Below are 18,715 nucleotides of genomic sequence, written 5' to 3'. Positions count from 1 at the left end.
AAATACTTCGTGTGGAATATTTGGGGGGTGGGGATGGGGTCTGTGTCGGGTTTTAGTTGCACCATGCAGGCTCTAGCTCCCTGACCAGGGATAAAACCTAGCCCCCTGCATTGGGAGTATGGAATCTTAACCACTGGACCACCAGGGAAGTCCCAGAATACTTTTTAAATGGATACATGAAATAACAAAAAGGAAAGCCCGCCTACTGACTTTTCCCTTCTTAGTGTCTTCAGGTAAAACCCAAAGGTATGATATGCTCACTCTTTCACAGCTATGCTTTGTATAAAATTCACTTCTCCAATTATGTGCAGACAAACAGACAGAACAACCACAGACAGGTCAACTGAAAATTAAGTCTAATTCACAAAAGGAAGAATCACATTTTACACATAACTTAATAAAAGCGGAAATAAAGTTTATCATAGAGGAGACACTACTCATACAGTAAAGGGAGGAAAACTTCTAGCAATATGAATTAAAAGACTTTACTGAAACTACGTGCATAGCTTTAAACACAAGGGAATCTTACCTCACCATGATAAATCAAAATCTGGAAAAATGTGTCCATGAGGAGAATACGATCTGCAAGAATGCTGCTGCTATCAAGAAGAACCGGCTGATGTGAGGATAATAATGAAAGAGGAAGAAGGAAAAATTAATTACTTAAAAATACAAAATTGATCTTAGGATCTTTTAAATCTTTTAAATGTATTATCTTACTACTTAAAACCTCTTGCTATTATGAATTCTTAAAGGATGTTTCAATTTAATTTTCTGAGGAATCACTAAACTGAAATAACAATTGAAAAATAGAGTAGTCAAGAGGAAATCAGAGAATAGATTCCTAAGTCTGATGGTGTGTGGCACCACTGAGAGAGGAAAGGCTTGACACAGAGAAAATTTGGAGATGGAAACATAGTTCTGAATATGCAATAGAAGGAAGTGGCCTGAACTGACATAAATTTGGGTATCACATGCATGAAGATGGCAATTAGAGCTATGTGATTAGACTGCACCGTTTCAAGGGAATCCAGAGAAGCCAGAGACTGAGCCCAGACCACACCAACATTTAGAGTTCAGAAAGGGAGAAGCCAGCAGAGGGAGTCTGAGAAGGAACAGGCAGTGAGGAAGAGGAAAACCAGTAGGTGCTATAGGCATTGGAGAAGCCTAGACCAAAAGTTTTTCAAGGAGAGTCCTCTCTGGGTAAATGCTGTTGTGAGTTCCAGCAAGATGAGGGCTTGGTAGCCTTTATAAGAGTTGTTTCAGAATAATCTCAGGGCCAAGAGTCTGACTAATATAGGTGGAGAAGAGAATGTAACGTGGGAACATATGGACAACAAGCAACTCTCTGCGTTTAGCTGTGACTGGGACCAGAGCAATGAGGCGGCAACTAGAGACAATGTGAAGTCCAGGGGCTTTTGTTTAACAAGAGTGACACTAAGGTTTCTGTGTTAATAGAATGATGGTGATGAGAGAAGTAACAATGCAGAAGAGAAAGAGGATAACTTTAAATGCAAAGCCTTAAGAAATGAATGGGATTCGTGGATTAAATGGAGAGTTTGAAACCTGACAAGAGCAGGCAGTGGGATTCTATTTTTCTTCCAAACACTTTTTGACGTTTTCCAGATGTTTACAACTTACATATATTACTATGAAATTAAAAAAAAAAAAAAGGTATTTCTAAAACTTACTTTCCTCATTCAAATAACTATGAGACCAAATGTATAGCTAGACCAATTAAAAATGCATTTTCTAGAAAAGTAAAAACTATGACAAATTACTATAAAAAATGGCAACAAAATATAACTTTTTACCCACTATTTTTTTACAAAAGTGAATAAAGGCAGCATTAGAGATCATTAACAAATAGATATCATATTCTCTTTATACTGACCCTTCCTAAAGTTATTATTTTCAAATATAGTCATTACATACTTTTAAGTAAACAAATTGTTTTAATCATGAAACAGAAAAACTATCTATTTGAAAATAGGTAAAAATAATTGGGACAGTTTGCTAAGAAGGCAAAATGGATAGCTTTATCATTTTTCTAAGTATATATCTTTATAATCAACAGTATCTTATGTTCCAAAAGACTATAGGAGAATGGGACTGTATTAAAACAAAGCTTTTGTTTAGACAGAATGCCCTAATTGTCAGACACTAAACTCTGGAATACAGTTTCTAGAATCGTCATCACCTGCAGACATTGGTAAGGACATAAGTCATGAGACCGATAGGATTTTTATCAACCAAATGACTAGACAAAATAATCTTTAAAAAGTCTGTTAAAAATTTTTTTAATAAATACAAAGTCTCTTATAGCTGTTTATCTTTTTAATAATTTCCTAATATAGCCTAGCATCTTATCTAGCATATAGTAAGCACTCATAAACATTAAGAGTATATATGAATAACAAGATATTCATGCTTGAATTAAATTCTTACATTTAATAACTATATTTCAAGAAAAACCTAGTTGTTTTACTTTAATAGCAGACAGCACAGTAACAAAACCAATTTCTTTTTCTACCCCTCTCACCTCTGGTGGTCCACTAAAAGAATAAGCGTACAGAATAGGCTGAATCATGATGAGAGACTGGGTCAAGTCTTGACGCATAAAGTGGTGACGATAATAGGAACTCTCATCAGGACTATTGTTAAAAACTTGCAAGAAAGGAGATCTTCTTAAATGAAACATAAACTACAAGATAAAACATGCGAGACAGCTTTAACTGATTTTAATATGGCAACAGAAGTTTACTACTATGAACACATTTGATTACAGCCATTAATACAAAAAAACAACTTCTAAATTGTATTTCTCAGAATCTTACCCATGATATCTATCAGTTACTTAAAAATGCAACTCAACAACAGCTAAAAAGAAAGAGATGACTCAAAAGAAAACCAAGACTAGGGACAAAAACCCCTTGTTTGGATCTAAGTCAAATATTTAGACTGAGGGCTTCCCTGGTGCTTCAGTGGTAAAGAATCCGCCTGCCAAAGCAGGAGACACAGTTTCAATCCCTGGGATGGAAGATCCCCTGGAGAAGGAAATGGCAACCCACTCCAGTATTCTTGCCTGGAGAATTCCAAGGACAGAGGAGTCTGGCGAGCTACAATCCATAGGGTCACAAAAGAGTTGGACACGACTTAGTGACTAAACAACAATAACTTAAACTAATGCCCTCAATTCCCTTACTATTTTCTGATATAAAGTGAGATCCGAGAATTCTCAAAACACAAAGGGTTGCCTCCCTTAAGACAAGTGAGTGACAGTCACTTAGTTGTGCCCAACTCTTTTCGACCCCATGGACTATATATAGCCTGCCAGGCTCCTCTGTCCACGGAATTCTCCAGGCAAGAATACTGGAGTGGGTAGCCACTCCCTTCTCCTCTAAGACAAGTAGACACTGCCTTATTCTAATCCTCCAAAATCTCAACAAGAGACTTGGGGAAGTCTCCCCCTATAAACATGGAGTTTCTAGGTTACAGATCAATAAACTATTTTCAAAAAATAAGAGTATCTCTGAAAAGAAGGTCGAAGCTTTAAACAAAGTTTTTGTGAGGAGCAAAAATTTGAATTTCTGTATCTCAATATTAATCATCCTTCCAGGTTAAGGTAATATAAAATACCACTTCTTCCATAAAGATATACCAAATAATCCATTTGGAAGGATTCTTTAAAGTTTCCTTTAAATATTGTGTCTCTGTTGTAGTGTTGAATCTCACTTTCTTTTCTGCATTGTTTACATATATTTCAGATCTCACCCTTCAAAATGAACACTCCTTGAAAACAGAATCCACGTCAACCATCTTTATTCTCCTAAATTACTTGCACTTCGTATATACTCAGTTGAATAAATATTATCTCTATTACTCATCATATAAACCTATACTTTTGGGAATATCTACCAAAACAACAGACAGATAGACTCCACTATCCAAGTAGAAAGGTTCTGTAAGATAAAGGTTCTTTTCTATTTATCTGGGATATCTCCATAAAGTTGTCCTCAGGCAACGATACCATAAGACTAGCAGATTGTTAAAATTACTTCCTTTCGGCAGTACTACTATTAGTTAGATCCCTTTTATCAGATGGAAAGCTAATCTGCTTCATACCAAACTGTGCTCCCTGATAAGGTTCTGGTGTAAATTTCTACTCACCACAAATATATGCTATATGCAAGGTTATCATAAAAATATTACTTACTTTCACTAACTATTCAACCATAATACTGTTTTCTTAGCTATCTCAAAACTTAAAACCTAACCAAAAGAATAATCCTATAAGATGAGTAATAAAAGACAACAGGAAAAGTGAGACCCGACGCTACTGTCAACACTAAGAACACAGATCTTCTGTCTACTCACCTGTGGATAAAGGGAGAAAGTTTCTGAAAATCTGAAGGAACTTGGATCATCTTTGTGATACTCGCCAAACTTCTGACACTAAATAAAATAAAACTTGTTAGTAATACATACTCTGGCACAGAGGTAAAACTTCTGCCTATGTGTTTTCTATTTTTAAAAAGTTATTCTCTTTAGGAGGCAGATACTGGACACAGTAAAACTGGGATATTATTTATAGACTTACCAAGAGAATGATTACCAAAAAAGACAGAAATCTGAATTTTGGAAGCAAACAATACATTTGCTTCAGTGCAGAACAACTCATCTTAAAAGTGTTTGCATTTTTTTAAACTAAGTGTCTCTGATAGCAAATAAAGAGCTCTGGGTGACGGCCCAAGGAGCTCAGTATGTGCCCCCTAAGACCCTACCTAAAAAAGAGAACAGTCTATAGACAGAAAGATGTGCTGTCAAGATACCACAGTGGCTCTAAAGGCAAAATGATGGTATAAAATTGGGTACACTCGAAAAAATACCAAAAAGAAAGAGCTACTGAGGAAAAGAAAATCAAGATCAACGGGTAAACCCGGACAGAAAGAACACAAAGGCAGAAACTAAAAGGCAATAAAGGAGACACATACTCTAGCAATAGGGAAGTAAACCCTCCATGATAATATAACAAAAGGCATCAAAGTAACTGAGATAATCCACAGGAGAAAAGTGCTCAGCACAACGGCGGACACTAAGCACTGAGTAAATGGTAGCTTCCTCTTTGTTCTTCAGCAAAGTCTCTGACCTGAAAAGTTTCTATAGTACTTATGTAACTGGTCTACTTCCTGGCAACATCTATTAGTACTTGCATATGATCAAGGGCAAAAATAACCACCAAAAAGTAACAAGAGATTCACTGCTGAAAGTAGTGCAGGGCTTTTGTAGCCTAAAATGTTCAACTAAATCATTTACATAGCTATCTGTGCCATAAAGAACACATAAAAGGCATAATTGGTTTGACCACATTTTTGGTTTTCAGGAAAAATCATTTCAGAACCACAGCTATCCAAAGGATAAAAAAGCTGCAGATGCAGCACTAATCCTCAGAAAACAGATCTTGGTATCTGGGAATAAGAGTACTTCTGACATCAATGTGCCCTAATAACGTTTCACTGATGAAACTTATAGATTAGGATAATAATTTTCACTGTCCAATATGAAAGCCACTAGCTATGATAAATTAAAATTAATTAAAATTAAATTAAAATCCAGCTTCTCAGTTGCACTAGCCATATTTCAAGTACTCAAGAGCCACATGTTGGTAGTAGTTCCATAATGGACAGTGCCAATAACAGAACATTTCTGCCATTGTAGAAAGTTCTCCTGGACTGGTCTAAAATACAAAATATACTTGAGATCTAGAACATCAAACACGTTGGAAAGATTTTTCAGAAAAGCCAGTATGCCACACATCATTTGATTTTATTATAAGATCAGTAACTTTTTCATGTTTTTCATTTTCATTTTTATTGGTGACTGCATTCCTTCTTTTGCTAATTCCTTGTCCATGATCTTTGCTTATCTTTTACCCAAATACTACTCATTTGCAATAGCTCTTATATATGAAAATTTTCACATTTTGCCATACATGTAATAATGTTGGTAATAAATTGTGCTAATGGTATTTTTACCACACAGACTTTTGTTTCATTTGAATGTAATAAATCTTTTAATATTTTTATTTAATGGCTCCTGATTATATGTTTCATATTTAAAGTCCTTTTTCATCCAGAGGTTAAATGCATATTAACTTATTTTTTATAAATATTGCCTATGCCACAGATAACAATATAAATTTTGTATAATATACACATACATAAATTTCTAATCTTTGGGTTACTTTTTAAAATTTTACTGAACACTCAAATGCCCTGGCATTAATTACTGGAATTGAGAGGAGTAGTTTTTATTTACAACCCAACCAGAACACTACCACAAATGAGAAAAAAAACAAAAACTGAAGCAAAAAGGAGGTATATTAAAGATCCACTGTTTGAGTTATTTAGTAGTAGTAAGACTGGGCAAATAAAGCGATAGTAACACAATTTTCTTGGAGAAAATAACAACACTTGTAAGAACTTTAGTCTTTAATTCAGCTATTAGTAATGCACAAAGCCAGCCACATAAATGAGCCCAAAGGGTCAAAGCCTAACCTCTGTAAGAAAACGGTAATGATGGAAGCAGTCCTCCTTAAAAACAGCACAACTAAAGTGCCTGGTCCCACCAGTATACCAGAAAAAGTGCAGCTTCACACGGAAAGCTACTTATCAGTGGGTTTTACACAGGTTGATAACCCAAGGTGTACTATCCGATTTCGTGTCATATGTCATAACCTACAAATGCAGTGATAGTAGGTTAACTACAAATCATAACCATATGACAAATAAATGTGCTGATTACTTCAAACAGCTTTTAGATTCTCAAAGCAGTAAAGTATTTGTTAAAATTACATAGTCACAATTAGTGAAAAAGCTCAGGAAACAAGATATTTCAGAGCAAAATTTATTATCTAGAAAAGAAAAAAATCACACAATAGATAAGAACCTAATAATGACCACATGTAAAATTACAGTAAGTAAAATGCTAGGATAAGATGAAGTCTGAGAAATTAGAAAGGTTCCATTGTAAAACAATATAAAAAGTGAATGCATTCATGACATGTTAAATGATGTTGAAGAGGTTTGTATGATTGGCTGAAAAATAACAGCTTCCCTAATCAAGCGAACAAGTCAACAGATTTCACCAATGTCATGCCAAGTTGCTAAATAACTGTGAAATTCCAGAGGACTTTTCTGCTGCCCTAAACAAGCAAAGGGCAAAACATATTTAATGTTTTGATCTTCTTATATGGAAACCAAAGTCTACTTTGGAGAAAATATGCTGGCATTTGTACTGATGGTGTCCAATTAATGGTTGGCTCCAAGAAAGGTTTTATGACTCTTGTCAAAAAAAGACAGGCTGATGTTGCCACAACACTGTTTTCTTCACAAAGAGGTCCTAGAGTAAAAACGCCCTCAAAAGTGAAAGAATGAAAGCACTGGATGATGCTACAAAAATGGTTAACTTTATTAAACAAAGACTAGTTCCCTCAATAATGTTTTAAATATACATGAAAATTTAGACAAAGAACACAAAAACTTCCTGCTAAAAAAAGAAATTTGATAGCCTAGCAAAGACAGTTCTCAATAGAATTTCCAAACTCAAGGAAGAATTGAAGAAGTACTTTCAAGGAAATTATAGGCCAGAATTTGCTGAGTAAATAGGAAGCATTAAGAACAGAACTTAACTAAGCATTCTAGGTCATAAGGAAAGTAATGGGTTCCTGACATGTTAAAGCCCAAGTATAATTAGCATTCTTAACAACTTTACTAACATATACTTTGGTAGCCTAGATACAGATAATAAAGACTTGTCTATGTTTTGTATGTTAATGTGTATAATTTTTATATCCTAATTAATTTCTCTTCAAACTTCCACTAAAATAAAAATAGAAAATTAAAACCACAGCAGTGGAGGAAACTATGCAAAAATACAGTAAAAACAAATACAGCAATTAAATTGGGAATTAATTTGGTATCAGTCCCCCCAAATAATAATAGGTTACATAATTGTCACTCCTTCATTTTAAGGAAAAAAGGCATTTTCATTTACTGGAAGAGATCGATGAGCTCTACTATTCATGACTATGCCTTTCTCAGCAACTTGATCAGTAGTCCCTCCACAGTCCTTCAGTTACACTGTCAAGTACCTTTGAAAGAGATTATCAGAAAATACTGACCATCAATAAATGCATACTGATTCAGAACAGTATGTTTACTTCTTACCAGTCTTATGAGCTGTCTGTCTAGCCATCTAAGCACATCTGGACCTTCTTCAGTTTCAGCTCTATAAATCGCCAGCCGAGCCATAAGAATGGCAGCTGCCTCCTGGTCAAAAGATGCAGCAATGTTTTGGATCTGAGTTTGAGCATCTGCCCAGCTAAAAACAAGAAGAAAATACAGAATTGCTGCTAAATTATAATGTTCATGATACCTTAGTTGGCTATTACACAGATTTAAATTTAAAAGATACAGAAAATTACATCAATATTTCAAAATTCCAATATTACCTAGAAAAATTAGGTTTAAAAAATCACTAATAGTAGTTTCAGTATAGTACTCACTGTTTTCAGAAAAAAATATCCAAACCTAATAAAATCCTCTAAAATAACTGCATGTGCCTAGGTGCTTCAGTCCTGTCCAGCTCTTTGCGACCCCACGGACCGCAGCCCGCCAGGCTTCTCTGTCCATGGGATTCTCCAGGAAAGAATACTGGAGTGAGTTGCAATGCCCTCCTCCAGGGGATGTTCCTGACCCATGGATGAAACTCGTGTCCCTTATGTCTCCTGCACTGGCAGGCAAGTTCTTGACCACCAGTGCCACCGCAGAAGCAGTAGATTTCCAAACACATTCCTTAAAACATTAAGATCTTTACATATAAAAATAACAGCATAGGTATGTGTGTGTGTATGCACACAGATACACGGGTTGGTATCACAACAAACTGTGGAAAATTCAACAGTTAGAACTGGACATGGAACAACAGACTGGTTCCAAATCGGGAAAGGAGCACATCAAGGCTATATATTGGCACTGTGCTTATTTAACTTACATACAGAATACATCATGAGAAATGCTGGGCTGGATGAAGCACAAGCTGGAATCAAGATTGCTGGGAGAAATATCAATAAACCTCAGATATGCAGATGACACCACTCTATGGCAGAAAGCGAACAAGAACTAAAGAGCCTCTTGATGAAGGTGAAAAAAAGTTGGCTTAAAACTCAATATTCAGAAAACTAAGATCATGGCATCTTGTCCCATCACTTCATGGGAAATACATGAAGAAACAGTGGAAACAGTGACAGACTTGATTTTTTTGGGCTCCAAAATCACTGCAAATGGTGACTACAGCCATGAAATTAAAAGACACTTGCTCCTTGGAAAGAAAGTTATGACCAACCTAGACAGCATATCAAAAAGCAGAGACATTACTTTGCCAACAAAGGTCTGTCTAGTCAAAGCTATGGTTTTTCCAGTAGTCATGTATGGATGTGAGAGTTGAACTATAAAGAAAGCTGAGAGCCGATGAATTGATGCTTTTGAACTGTGGTGTTGGAGAAGACTCTTGAGAGTCCCTTGGACTGCAAGGAGATCCAAAGGAAATCAGTCCTGAATATTCATTGAAAGGACTGATGTTGAAGCTGAAACTCCAATTCTTTGGCCACCTGATGCAAAGAAGTGACTCATTTGAAAAGACTCTCATGCTGGGAAAGATTAAAGGCAGGAGAAGAAGGGAATGACAGAGGATGCGATGGTTGGATGGCATCACCGACTGAATAGGCATGAATTTGAGTAAATTCCAGGAGTTGGTGATGGGACAGGGAGGCCTGGCATGCTGCAATCCATGGGGTCGCAAAGAATCAGATACGACTGAGCGACTGAACTGAACTGAACTGACATGGGTTGGTATATCAGACTTTAAAAATTCATTTCTTCAATCTTATAAAATCTTCAATCTTATAAAAACAGAAAAATGGAAACACAAAAAATAAAATTTTCTCCCAGACTAAATAATTATCATTTCCTGAACCAGAAAATGAATAAAGTATCAGAATTTTTTCTCATTGGTCTTTAATTCAATTATTAGTAATAAAAATTACTTAATTAAAATTATTATGTATTCTTTTCTCTCCATATTGATACACTAAAACCAATAAAAAATAATAAGTAAAATTTTAGTCTAAGTGATTCATTTGATATTATATATAAAATAGCACAATTTATTAAACTCACCTGTTCTATAAATCTCATCCAGTCAAGCTGATAATGAGGAGACCCAGCAATAGCTTTTGTTTGTTTGTCTAACATTTCACAGGCAGAGTTTTTTAATACTTCAGCTGATCCTGTTCCTAAAGCACCTCACTTAAAGCAATTCTGGCAATACTTATAGCTTCGTAAAAAGCTGAACCACTTTTACATGACTCAGAGCTCTAAGAAGGGATCTCACGCAGCAGCACTCAAATTCTTCTCCTTTTTTCCTGTGCTTTTAATTTTTTTTCAAGTAGACAAATAATTGTTTAATATTTTCCAGGTGACTTATAGCCATAGATTATCTCAGTCTAATGAAATACCAAAAAGCAGAAAACAATGAGACTGAATAAAGGAATAAGAACTGGTAATTTTAAAGGTTACTTTTAATGCAATTTAAACACTTAGTGATTATACTAATAGTTTAATTTAATTACTTTTAACTAAAAAAATATCATAGAACTAAAAACAAAGCTGTTGCTTGTCTGGCCACGCAGCAGGGCTTGCAGAATCTTAGTTCCCCAACCAGGGAGTGAACCAGGGCCCAGGGCAGTTGAAGTACCAATGGTTAGGACCACTAGATCACCACGGAATTCTCAAAAGCAAAATTGTTTTAAATGGGAATTTTTCCCCAACTTGTACGACCATGATATTCACTTGCTGAAACATTTTTCTCCTGAAAACAAAACGGTTCAGCAGTGAAAAATACATTAGCAAGCAAACACATACAAATTTACTACTTAAAAGTTATTTAGCCATCAATTTAAAATTTTATTCCTAAAGTTTAAAGGGTTTGTTCACATGGCAAAATCTGTCTTCTGTATTTTCAATACTCTTTCACTATGATTCTTACCAGTAGTTTCAAACCAAACTTTGCAGATCAAAGTTATTTTCTCTATACAACACAGGATAACTTGACTGTATCTCAGGAACTTAAGTCCTTTACTTTCATATGGTTTATTCACTTAACAAATGCACTTGCCTTGGCCAATAAATAAAGGGGATAAATTAAAACTTGATTATTGAAAATGGCCAGGATAAGTTAATTTGAAGAAGTGGGTGCTTTGGTGATACTCAAAGATATAAATGGCACCAAAACACACATGGTATCTCTCTACAAATAGCCTCAAAAATTCGAAGCAAAAAAAAATTGAAGATCTGTAAATCCATGAAAAATTTCTTATAACAAAAGTTCCCTTTCTCTTGAAAGATTAACCTCTTTTTAAAACTTTTCATTTTAAGAATATTTCAAACATAAAAGCAATGAGTAGAATAATCTATATGTTCATCACCTAAATTAAACAATTGTCAGCACTGTAACATTCTGTTTTGCCATTCTCTCTTCCTTCATACACACACACTTTTTCTTTTGCCAAACTTTGTGAGACTAAATTAAAGATAGATATTTCACCTTCTCCTTAAATACTTCAATGTGTATCTCCTAAGAATAAAAAAGTTCCCTTATACAGCTCCAGTTACAAAATTAATGAAATTAAACACTGATATAACTCCAGTATTCTTGTCTGGGAAATCTCATGGACAGAAGAACCAGGCAGGCTATAGTCCGTGGCATTGCCAAGAATCGGACACAACTTAGCAAATGAACACCACCACCACCACCACACAATCTGGAGACTGGGATTTGGGGAAATAGTTCTTGATGGAAATTTGGCATAAAATGGAAAGTGAAGTGACCTAGCAATATGGAATATAGACTTTTGTAAGAAATTAAAATTTGTGTATAGAATAATAGTTGCAAATATTCAAACAATAAATTCCGTGGTTAAAGGTAAAAAAAAAGATAAAATATTATTATCCTATATGTAGACCAAATTCAAATTGCCCCAATTGTCTCAACAATGTCCCTATAGCAAAAATTTTCCTGACAGGATTTTATCCAGGATTGCATACTGGCTTTAGTTATAATGTCTCTTTAGTCTCCTTTAATTTGGACAAGTTACTAACAGTTTCTTTGCCTTCTAAGACATTTTTGTTGAGTCTAAGCCAGTGGCTTTGTAAAGTATCCCTCAATTTGACATGCTCAGTTGTTTCCTTAAGCAAATATTTTGAATTTCAAATTAAGTTATACAGGCATGTGGGGGTGGAACGTGTATATGCGCTGCTAAGTCACTTCAGTCGTGTACGACTCTGTGCAACCCCATAGACGGCAGCCCGCCAGGCTCCTCTGTCCCTGGGATCCTCCAGGCAAGACTATGAGAGTGGGTTGCATTTCCTTCTCCAGTGTACATATTGAGGCGGCATAAATAAATTGACCTATTTGCCAAGAATCAATACTTCAAAGTTTGTAGTATAAAATCTGAACAAACATAAAGGAAAGCTCAATTGGCACTTTTTCTTCAAAAGAGTAATATACTCCCTTAACATTCATTCAAGGATTTTAAGTCAGAGCAAAGTTATAGCAGGACAATATATCTAATGCCCTCTACTATTTAACAGGCCATCCAACACAACACTCTGTTGAAACGTTAGGCTGTGTCCATCACTCACCAAAATAGTCTCATGATTTTAGAAATGAAGCTGGAATTTAAATACATTTCAGTAAAAGGAGAGCTATGATGCCGTCCTTCAGTGTGCATTTTCTAAACCATACCTAGATCAGGTTAAGTTTATACTGACCAATACTTCCTACCCAGACAATCAAGTCCAAGACAAACAAAAATAGACCAAAAGTCTGTTCACGTCTAGACTCACCTCATCTAAGAATCCTTTCCAGACTAACTTCACTCCAAAATGTCACTCAAAATAGGAAGCCAGTTTGGGGAGCATGACACATAAATTAAATCTCTAACAAATACAACTTACTTCCTAGCAATGGTGGTCACTCGTATGCGTCTCTGCCCACTTGAATGCTGATACTGAGTCACAAACTGGATTGCACCACGCCCTCCTTGAGGAATTGGAGCATTATGCTGCATAAAAATAAAAGAGCAGAATCTAAGCAAAGTCTATTACAATGTTTTCATATACTCATGGATTGCATATTCTAGCACTAACAATTCATTCTAAAATCTATCAGAAGGATGCTTATTTCAAGGGCATACAGAACAATGGTGATTTACCACATGAAGGAGAAATGTATTGGGGAGAGGAGCAAAATTATGAAGGATAAGAGGGGACTGAGTCAAGCTAGTAAACCAATTTCAAGTAATATAATTCAGAGAAACATGAAAAAGCAAAATGAAAGGAGAAGTGTAAAGAAATTAAAAGATAAAAAAAGCGTATGTGAGGCAATTCTGCCTAACAGTAACTGGATAAAAAGAAATGGAACTAACATAAGAAAGAATGAAATAATGCCTCTTACAGTAATATGGATGGACTGAGATATAATCATACCAAGTAAGAGAGACAGAGAAATACGTATATCATACGGTATCATTTATATGTAGGATCTAAAAAAAAGATACAAATGAACTTATTTACAAAACAGAAATAAATTCACAGACATAGAAAACAAATTTATGGTTACCAAAGGGGAAGGCTGGGGTGGGGGATTAGGATTTGGGGATTAACATATACACACTACTATATATAAAACAGATAACCAACAAGGACCTACTGTATAGCACAGGGAACTATACTCAATATTTTGTAATAACCTATAAGGGAAAAGAATCTGAAAAAGAATAGAAAAATATATATGTATAACTTTGCTGTACACCTGAAACTAACACAACATTTCAAATTGACTACAATTCAATAAAAGAAAAAGAGCCAAGTTTCCTCCCCTACGTACATAAGATGAAAACACAGATTTTAGGAAGATAATCACATGATGAACAGATGACCAACAGAAAACCATTAATGAGAAGAGACCAACAGTAATATATGATAATCATCCTCAGAAAGAAACAAGACGGTCAAAAGGGAAACTTTCTTCATGCCCTTTGACAACAGCCATTCTTGCTTTGTTGTTGTTGTTACTGTCTGTCAATAAGAGCCACTATCTTTTTCACAAATTTTAATAGTTAAAAAAGAAAATTACTGCATATATTTTAGGCAGGCTCACTACTAATACTTCATAGTTCATTTTATGCCCAATAACTACTGGTATATCAATATTTATACGTTATATCATTCTTTAATATGATAATGTTCTCCTGCAGCAGAAGAAAATATCGTTCCAAATACTGGCATCTTTTACCTTCCAATCTTTTTCTATAAATTCTGATATCTTAAACTTTCTTTCAAAAGGACTCATATATCAGTATACCTTGCGACACCTAGGAGGAACTAGATACCCACCTACAAAAATGCATAACTAGAGCAGAATTTAAGATTTTATTTATGCTACAGCTTTAAAACAAAAGACTAAAAGCTGGGTTGTCCAAGGTTGGGTATTTGCAGCTCTCCCTGACATCTCTTATTATACAGTATGTCCTCTCACCAAGGAGTGTAGCCTTGAGAAATAGAAAATGACAAAGAAAAATTTCAAAACAGAACAAGCTTTTGGTCATAGCTCTGGAAATATTCATGGCCTAAATTACGTTTTCAAATATACATTTCAATATTCAAATATAAAAGTCATACCTGATTGACAACTTCAAAATATATGGCTAAGGTTGTAGTGGGACTGAGTCCACATATCTTCCACTGACAAGTGCCACCTGTTCCTATCTCCTGTAAAAATAAAACATAGCATATTTGAAAGCTAGAGAATATAATTTATCTCTGGTGGTGGTGGTGGTTTAGTCAATAAGTCATGTCCGATTCTTGCAACCCCACGGACTGTAGCCTGCCAGGCTCCTCTGTCCATGGGATTCTCCAGGCAAGAGTACTGGAGTGGGAATTTACCACTATATATATGTGTGTGTATATATATATGTATATATATATATATGGGCTTCCTTTGTAGCTCAGTCGGTAAAGAATCTGCCTGCAGTGCAGGAGACCTGGGTTTGGTCCCTGGGTTGGGAAGATTCCCTGGAGAAGGAAATGGCAACCCACTCCAGTATCCTTGCCTGGAAAATCTCATGGACACAGGAGCCTAGTGGGCTGCAGTCCATGGGGTCGCAAAGTCGGGCACGACTGAGCGACTAACATTTACTTACTTATACACACACACACACACACACACACACATATATGCATATATATATAAAGGTGGAAACGTAGAAAAAAAAACCAGTGAGAAAAAATTTACTTCAGGTTTCTAACTAATTTAATAAATGTCAAATGTCTAAGATTTTTTTAAGATCATATAAATATGCCATGAAATAAAATTAAGCAGTTTTCACACAAATAAAATTAATTCAAATCCTTGCTAAGTAAATTATAAAAGTATTAGCATAAGTTTCTCATATTGGAGACATTACAAGTATACTCAATTTAATGAAGTAATTACAACTAACATTATCCTTCTATCCAATGATTTAATCCACTTAAAGAGATAGTGATTTAACATACGCATATATGAATACAGGTTCTTCGGATCAGAACTGTGTAATTTAAGCCATCTAATTTCCAAGAAAACATCTTAGATATAAATTTTTACCATGCAAACTGCTTAAAATTAATTTTTAAAGTGTCATTTCAAAGATGATTGCACACTTTGTATTTTATCCCATCATTTTCTTCACAGCTACATGATTCTACCATTTCAAAGCACCTTATACATCTCCTAGATAGAATAATAGTAAAGAAAGGAATTAATTCAGCTTGTGGCTTAGCTGGTAAAGAATCAGACTGCAATGTGGGAGACCTGAGTTAGAACCCTGGGTTTGGAAGATCCCCTGGAGAAGGGAAAGGCTACCCACTCCAGTATTCTGGCCTGGAGAATTCCATGGACTGTATAGTCCATGGGGTTGCAAAGAGTCAGACACGACTGAGTGACTTTCACTTTCACTTTCAAAATCTTAAATCTAATTCAATTACTCCAATGGAACCTCTATTAATGAAAACAATGGGGGAATCAATTTTGACTTTCAGAAATCTCCAACTTTCCAAATCATAATAGTTGCTTTTTCTCCCCCAGGCACAATGGGGCAAGGAATAACTTAGGCATAAAAAATAGAAGACTAGTGAGACAGTACAGAAGTTTTAATTTAGGGACGGATGGGAAAAGAAGCATGTGGAAAGAACCACCACACACAGAGGTATACCAATGGAAGCTGAACCTCGTTCTACTGAAAAGCAGCCCACACAGTCATTTTGAAAGAATGCTACATACTGCCCAAGACTCTGTTGAATCTACCCTGAGAATTAAGGATTTTCTTTTTAGAAAAAAAGGTAGTGACTTACATTTTCAGACACACAGGGTCCTTTAGAATTGAGAGACACACAGGGTCCAATAGCTCCTGAAATCTTTATTTCCCTTGAGGTCTGCAAAATAAGAATATACAGTCAGCACCCCATATTGGTGGGCTCCACATCGGCACCTTTTTGAATGAGAGCTTTCTGGATATATGTGGCAATTTCTTAAAATAAGACAACAATGAAGTTCGCTGCATCAAATGGCTCTTCTTTTCACAAGCAATTTCTCTGTAGAATGCAACACTGTCGGACAGCATTTCACCCATTAATTGAACTTCTTTCAAAATTGGGAGTGAGTCCTCTCAAACTCTGTCACTGCTTCATCAACTAAGTTTATCTAATACTTTAAATCCTTTGGGGTCATTTCAACAATCTATAAAGTATTTTCACCAGTAGATTCTATTTCAAGAAACCCCACTTTCTTTGCTCATTCTGAAGAAGAAACTCTTCTCCATTCAAGCTTCATCATGAGATTGTAGCAATTCAGTCACACATTCAGGCTTCATTTTATTTTAAGTATTTATTTATTTCGCTGTGCCAGGTCCTAGTTGCAGCACACAGGATCTTTGATCTTTACTGCAACATGCAGGATCTTTTAGTCATGCCACGTGGCTTCTTTCAGTTGCATCATATGAACTTCTATTTGCGGCCTGTGGGATCTAGTTCCCTGACCAGGGATGGAAACTAGGCCCCCTGCACTGGGAGCGCAGACAGTCTCAGCCACTGAACCACCAGAGAAGTTCCCAGGCTCTAATTCTGCTGCTGCTGCTAAGTCGCTTCAGTCGTGTCCGACTCCGTGAGACCCCATAGACAGCAGCCCACCAGGCTCTGCCGTCCCTGGGATTCTCCAGGCAAGAACACTGGAGTGGGTTGCCACTTCCTTCTCCAATGCAGGAAAGTGAAAAGTGAAAGTGAAGTTGCTCAGTCGTGTCCGACTCCTAGCGACCCCATGGACTGGAGCCTACCAGGCTCCTCTGTCCATGGGATTTGCCAGGCAAGAGTACTGGAGTGGGATGCCATCGCCTTCTAATTCTAGCTAGCTCTAATTCCCCACATCTAATTCTAGTTCCCTAGTTGTTTCCACTATATCTGTAATTACTTCCTCCACTGAAGTCTTGAACCCCTCAGAGACCCATGAGGCTTGAAACTTCTTTCAAATGCCTGTTAAGGCTGATATTTTTTACCTCTTTCCACAAATCACATATGTTCTTAGTGGCATCTAGAATGGTGAATTCTCTGCCAAGATTCATCAAATGAATCACCGTCTATGGCAGCATGACCTTATGAAATATATTTCTTAAAAAATATGACTTGAAAATTGAAATTACTGCTTGATCCATGGGCTGCATAATAGATACTGGGTTAGCAGGCATGAAAACAACATGAATCTCATTGTCCGTCAGAGCTCTTGGAGTACCAGGTGCATTTTCAATGAGTAGTAGTATTTAAAAGAGAACCTTTTTTTCCTGAGCAGCAGGTCTCAACAGTGGGTTCAAAATATTCAGTAAACATGCGGTAAAGATATGCTGTCATCCAGGATATGCTGTTCCACTTAAAGAGCATGGAGAGAAGATTCTTAAGGGTCCAAGGATTTTCAGAAATGGTAAATGAGTCTTAATTCAACTTACAGTCACCAACTGTATTAGCCCCTAACAAGAGAGTCAAGACTGTCCTTTGAAGCCAGACATTGACTTCTCTCTAGCTATGAAAGTTCTCAATGGCATTTTCTTCCAGTAGAATACAATTTCACCTACATTGAAAACTTGTTTTAATTAACTACCTTCATTAACTAACCCAGTATCTGTTATGCAGGCCATGGATCTTAGCAAGATCTTCTGGATAATTTTCCTGCAGCTTCTACATTACCACTTGCTGCTTCCCTTGCACTCTCATACTTTCCTTAAATGTTATGAACTGACTCTGTGCTAGCTTCAGATTTTTCCTCTGCAGCTCCCTCACCTCTCTCAGCCTTCCAAGAATTGAAGAGAGTTAGGACCCACTCCAGTACTCTTGACTGGCAAATCCCATGGACGGAGGAGCCCAGTAGGCTGCAGTCCATGGAGTTGCGAAGAGTCGGACACGACTGAGCAACTTCACTTTCACTTTTCACTTTCGTGCATTGGAGAAGGAAATGGCAACCCACTCCAGTGTTCTTGCCTGGAGAATCCCAGGGACGGGGAGCCTGGTGGGCT

At 36.2% G+C, this 18,715-nt stretch overlaps 1 protein-coding gene across 3 annotated transcripts in view; it reads right to left on the bottom strand.

Moving 5' to 3' along the window:
• The window catches only part of SEC23A (SEC23 homolog A, COPII component), an 82,427-nt gene that overhangs the window by 16,478 nt on the left and 47,234 nt on the right, over positions 1–18,715 (bottom strand). For all 3 annotated transcript variants that reach the window (XM_086363439.1, XM_086363440.1, XM_086363438.1), the window contains 7 exons: positions 16,512–16,592; positions 14,802–14,891; positions 13,077–13,183; positions 8,229–8,382; positions 4,378–4,455; positions 2,543–2,704; positions 530–616 (listed from right to left, as the gene is read on the bottom strand). In XM_086363439.1, the coding sequence (XP_086219565.1) occupies positions 530–616; positions 2,543–2,704; positions 4,378–4,455; positions 8,229–8,382; positions 13,077–13,183; positions 14,802–14,891; positions 16,512–16,592 (759 nt within the window). The remainder of the gene's footprint in view (positions 1–529; positions 617–2,542; positions 2,705–4,377; positions 4,456–8,228; positions 8,383–13,076; positions 13,184–14,801; positions 14,892–16,511; positions 16,593–18,715) is intronic.

Source organism: Bos grunniens, chromosome 21 (assembly GCF_055505025.1).
Source record: "Bos grunniens cultivar Pamir isolate PY7600 chromosome 21, Bosgru_T2T1.0, whole genome shotgun sequence".
In the NCBI taxonomy this organism is placed as follows: domain Eukaryota; kingdom Metazoa; phylum Chordata; class Mammalia; order Artiodactyla; family Bovidae; genus Bos; species Bos grunniens.
This window is presented reverse-complemented; position numbering and strand designations above follow the sequence as displayed.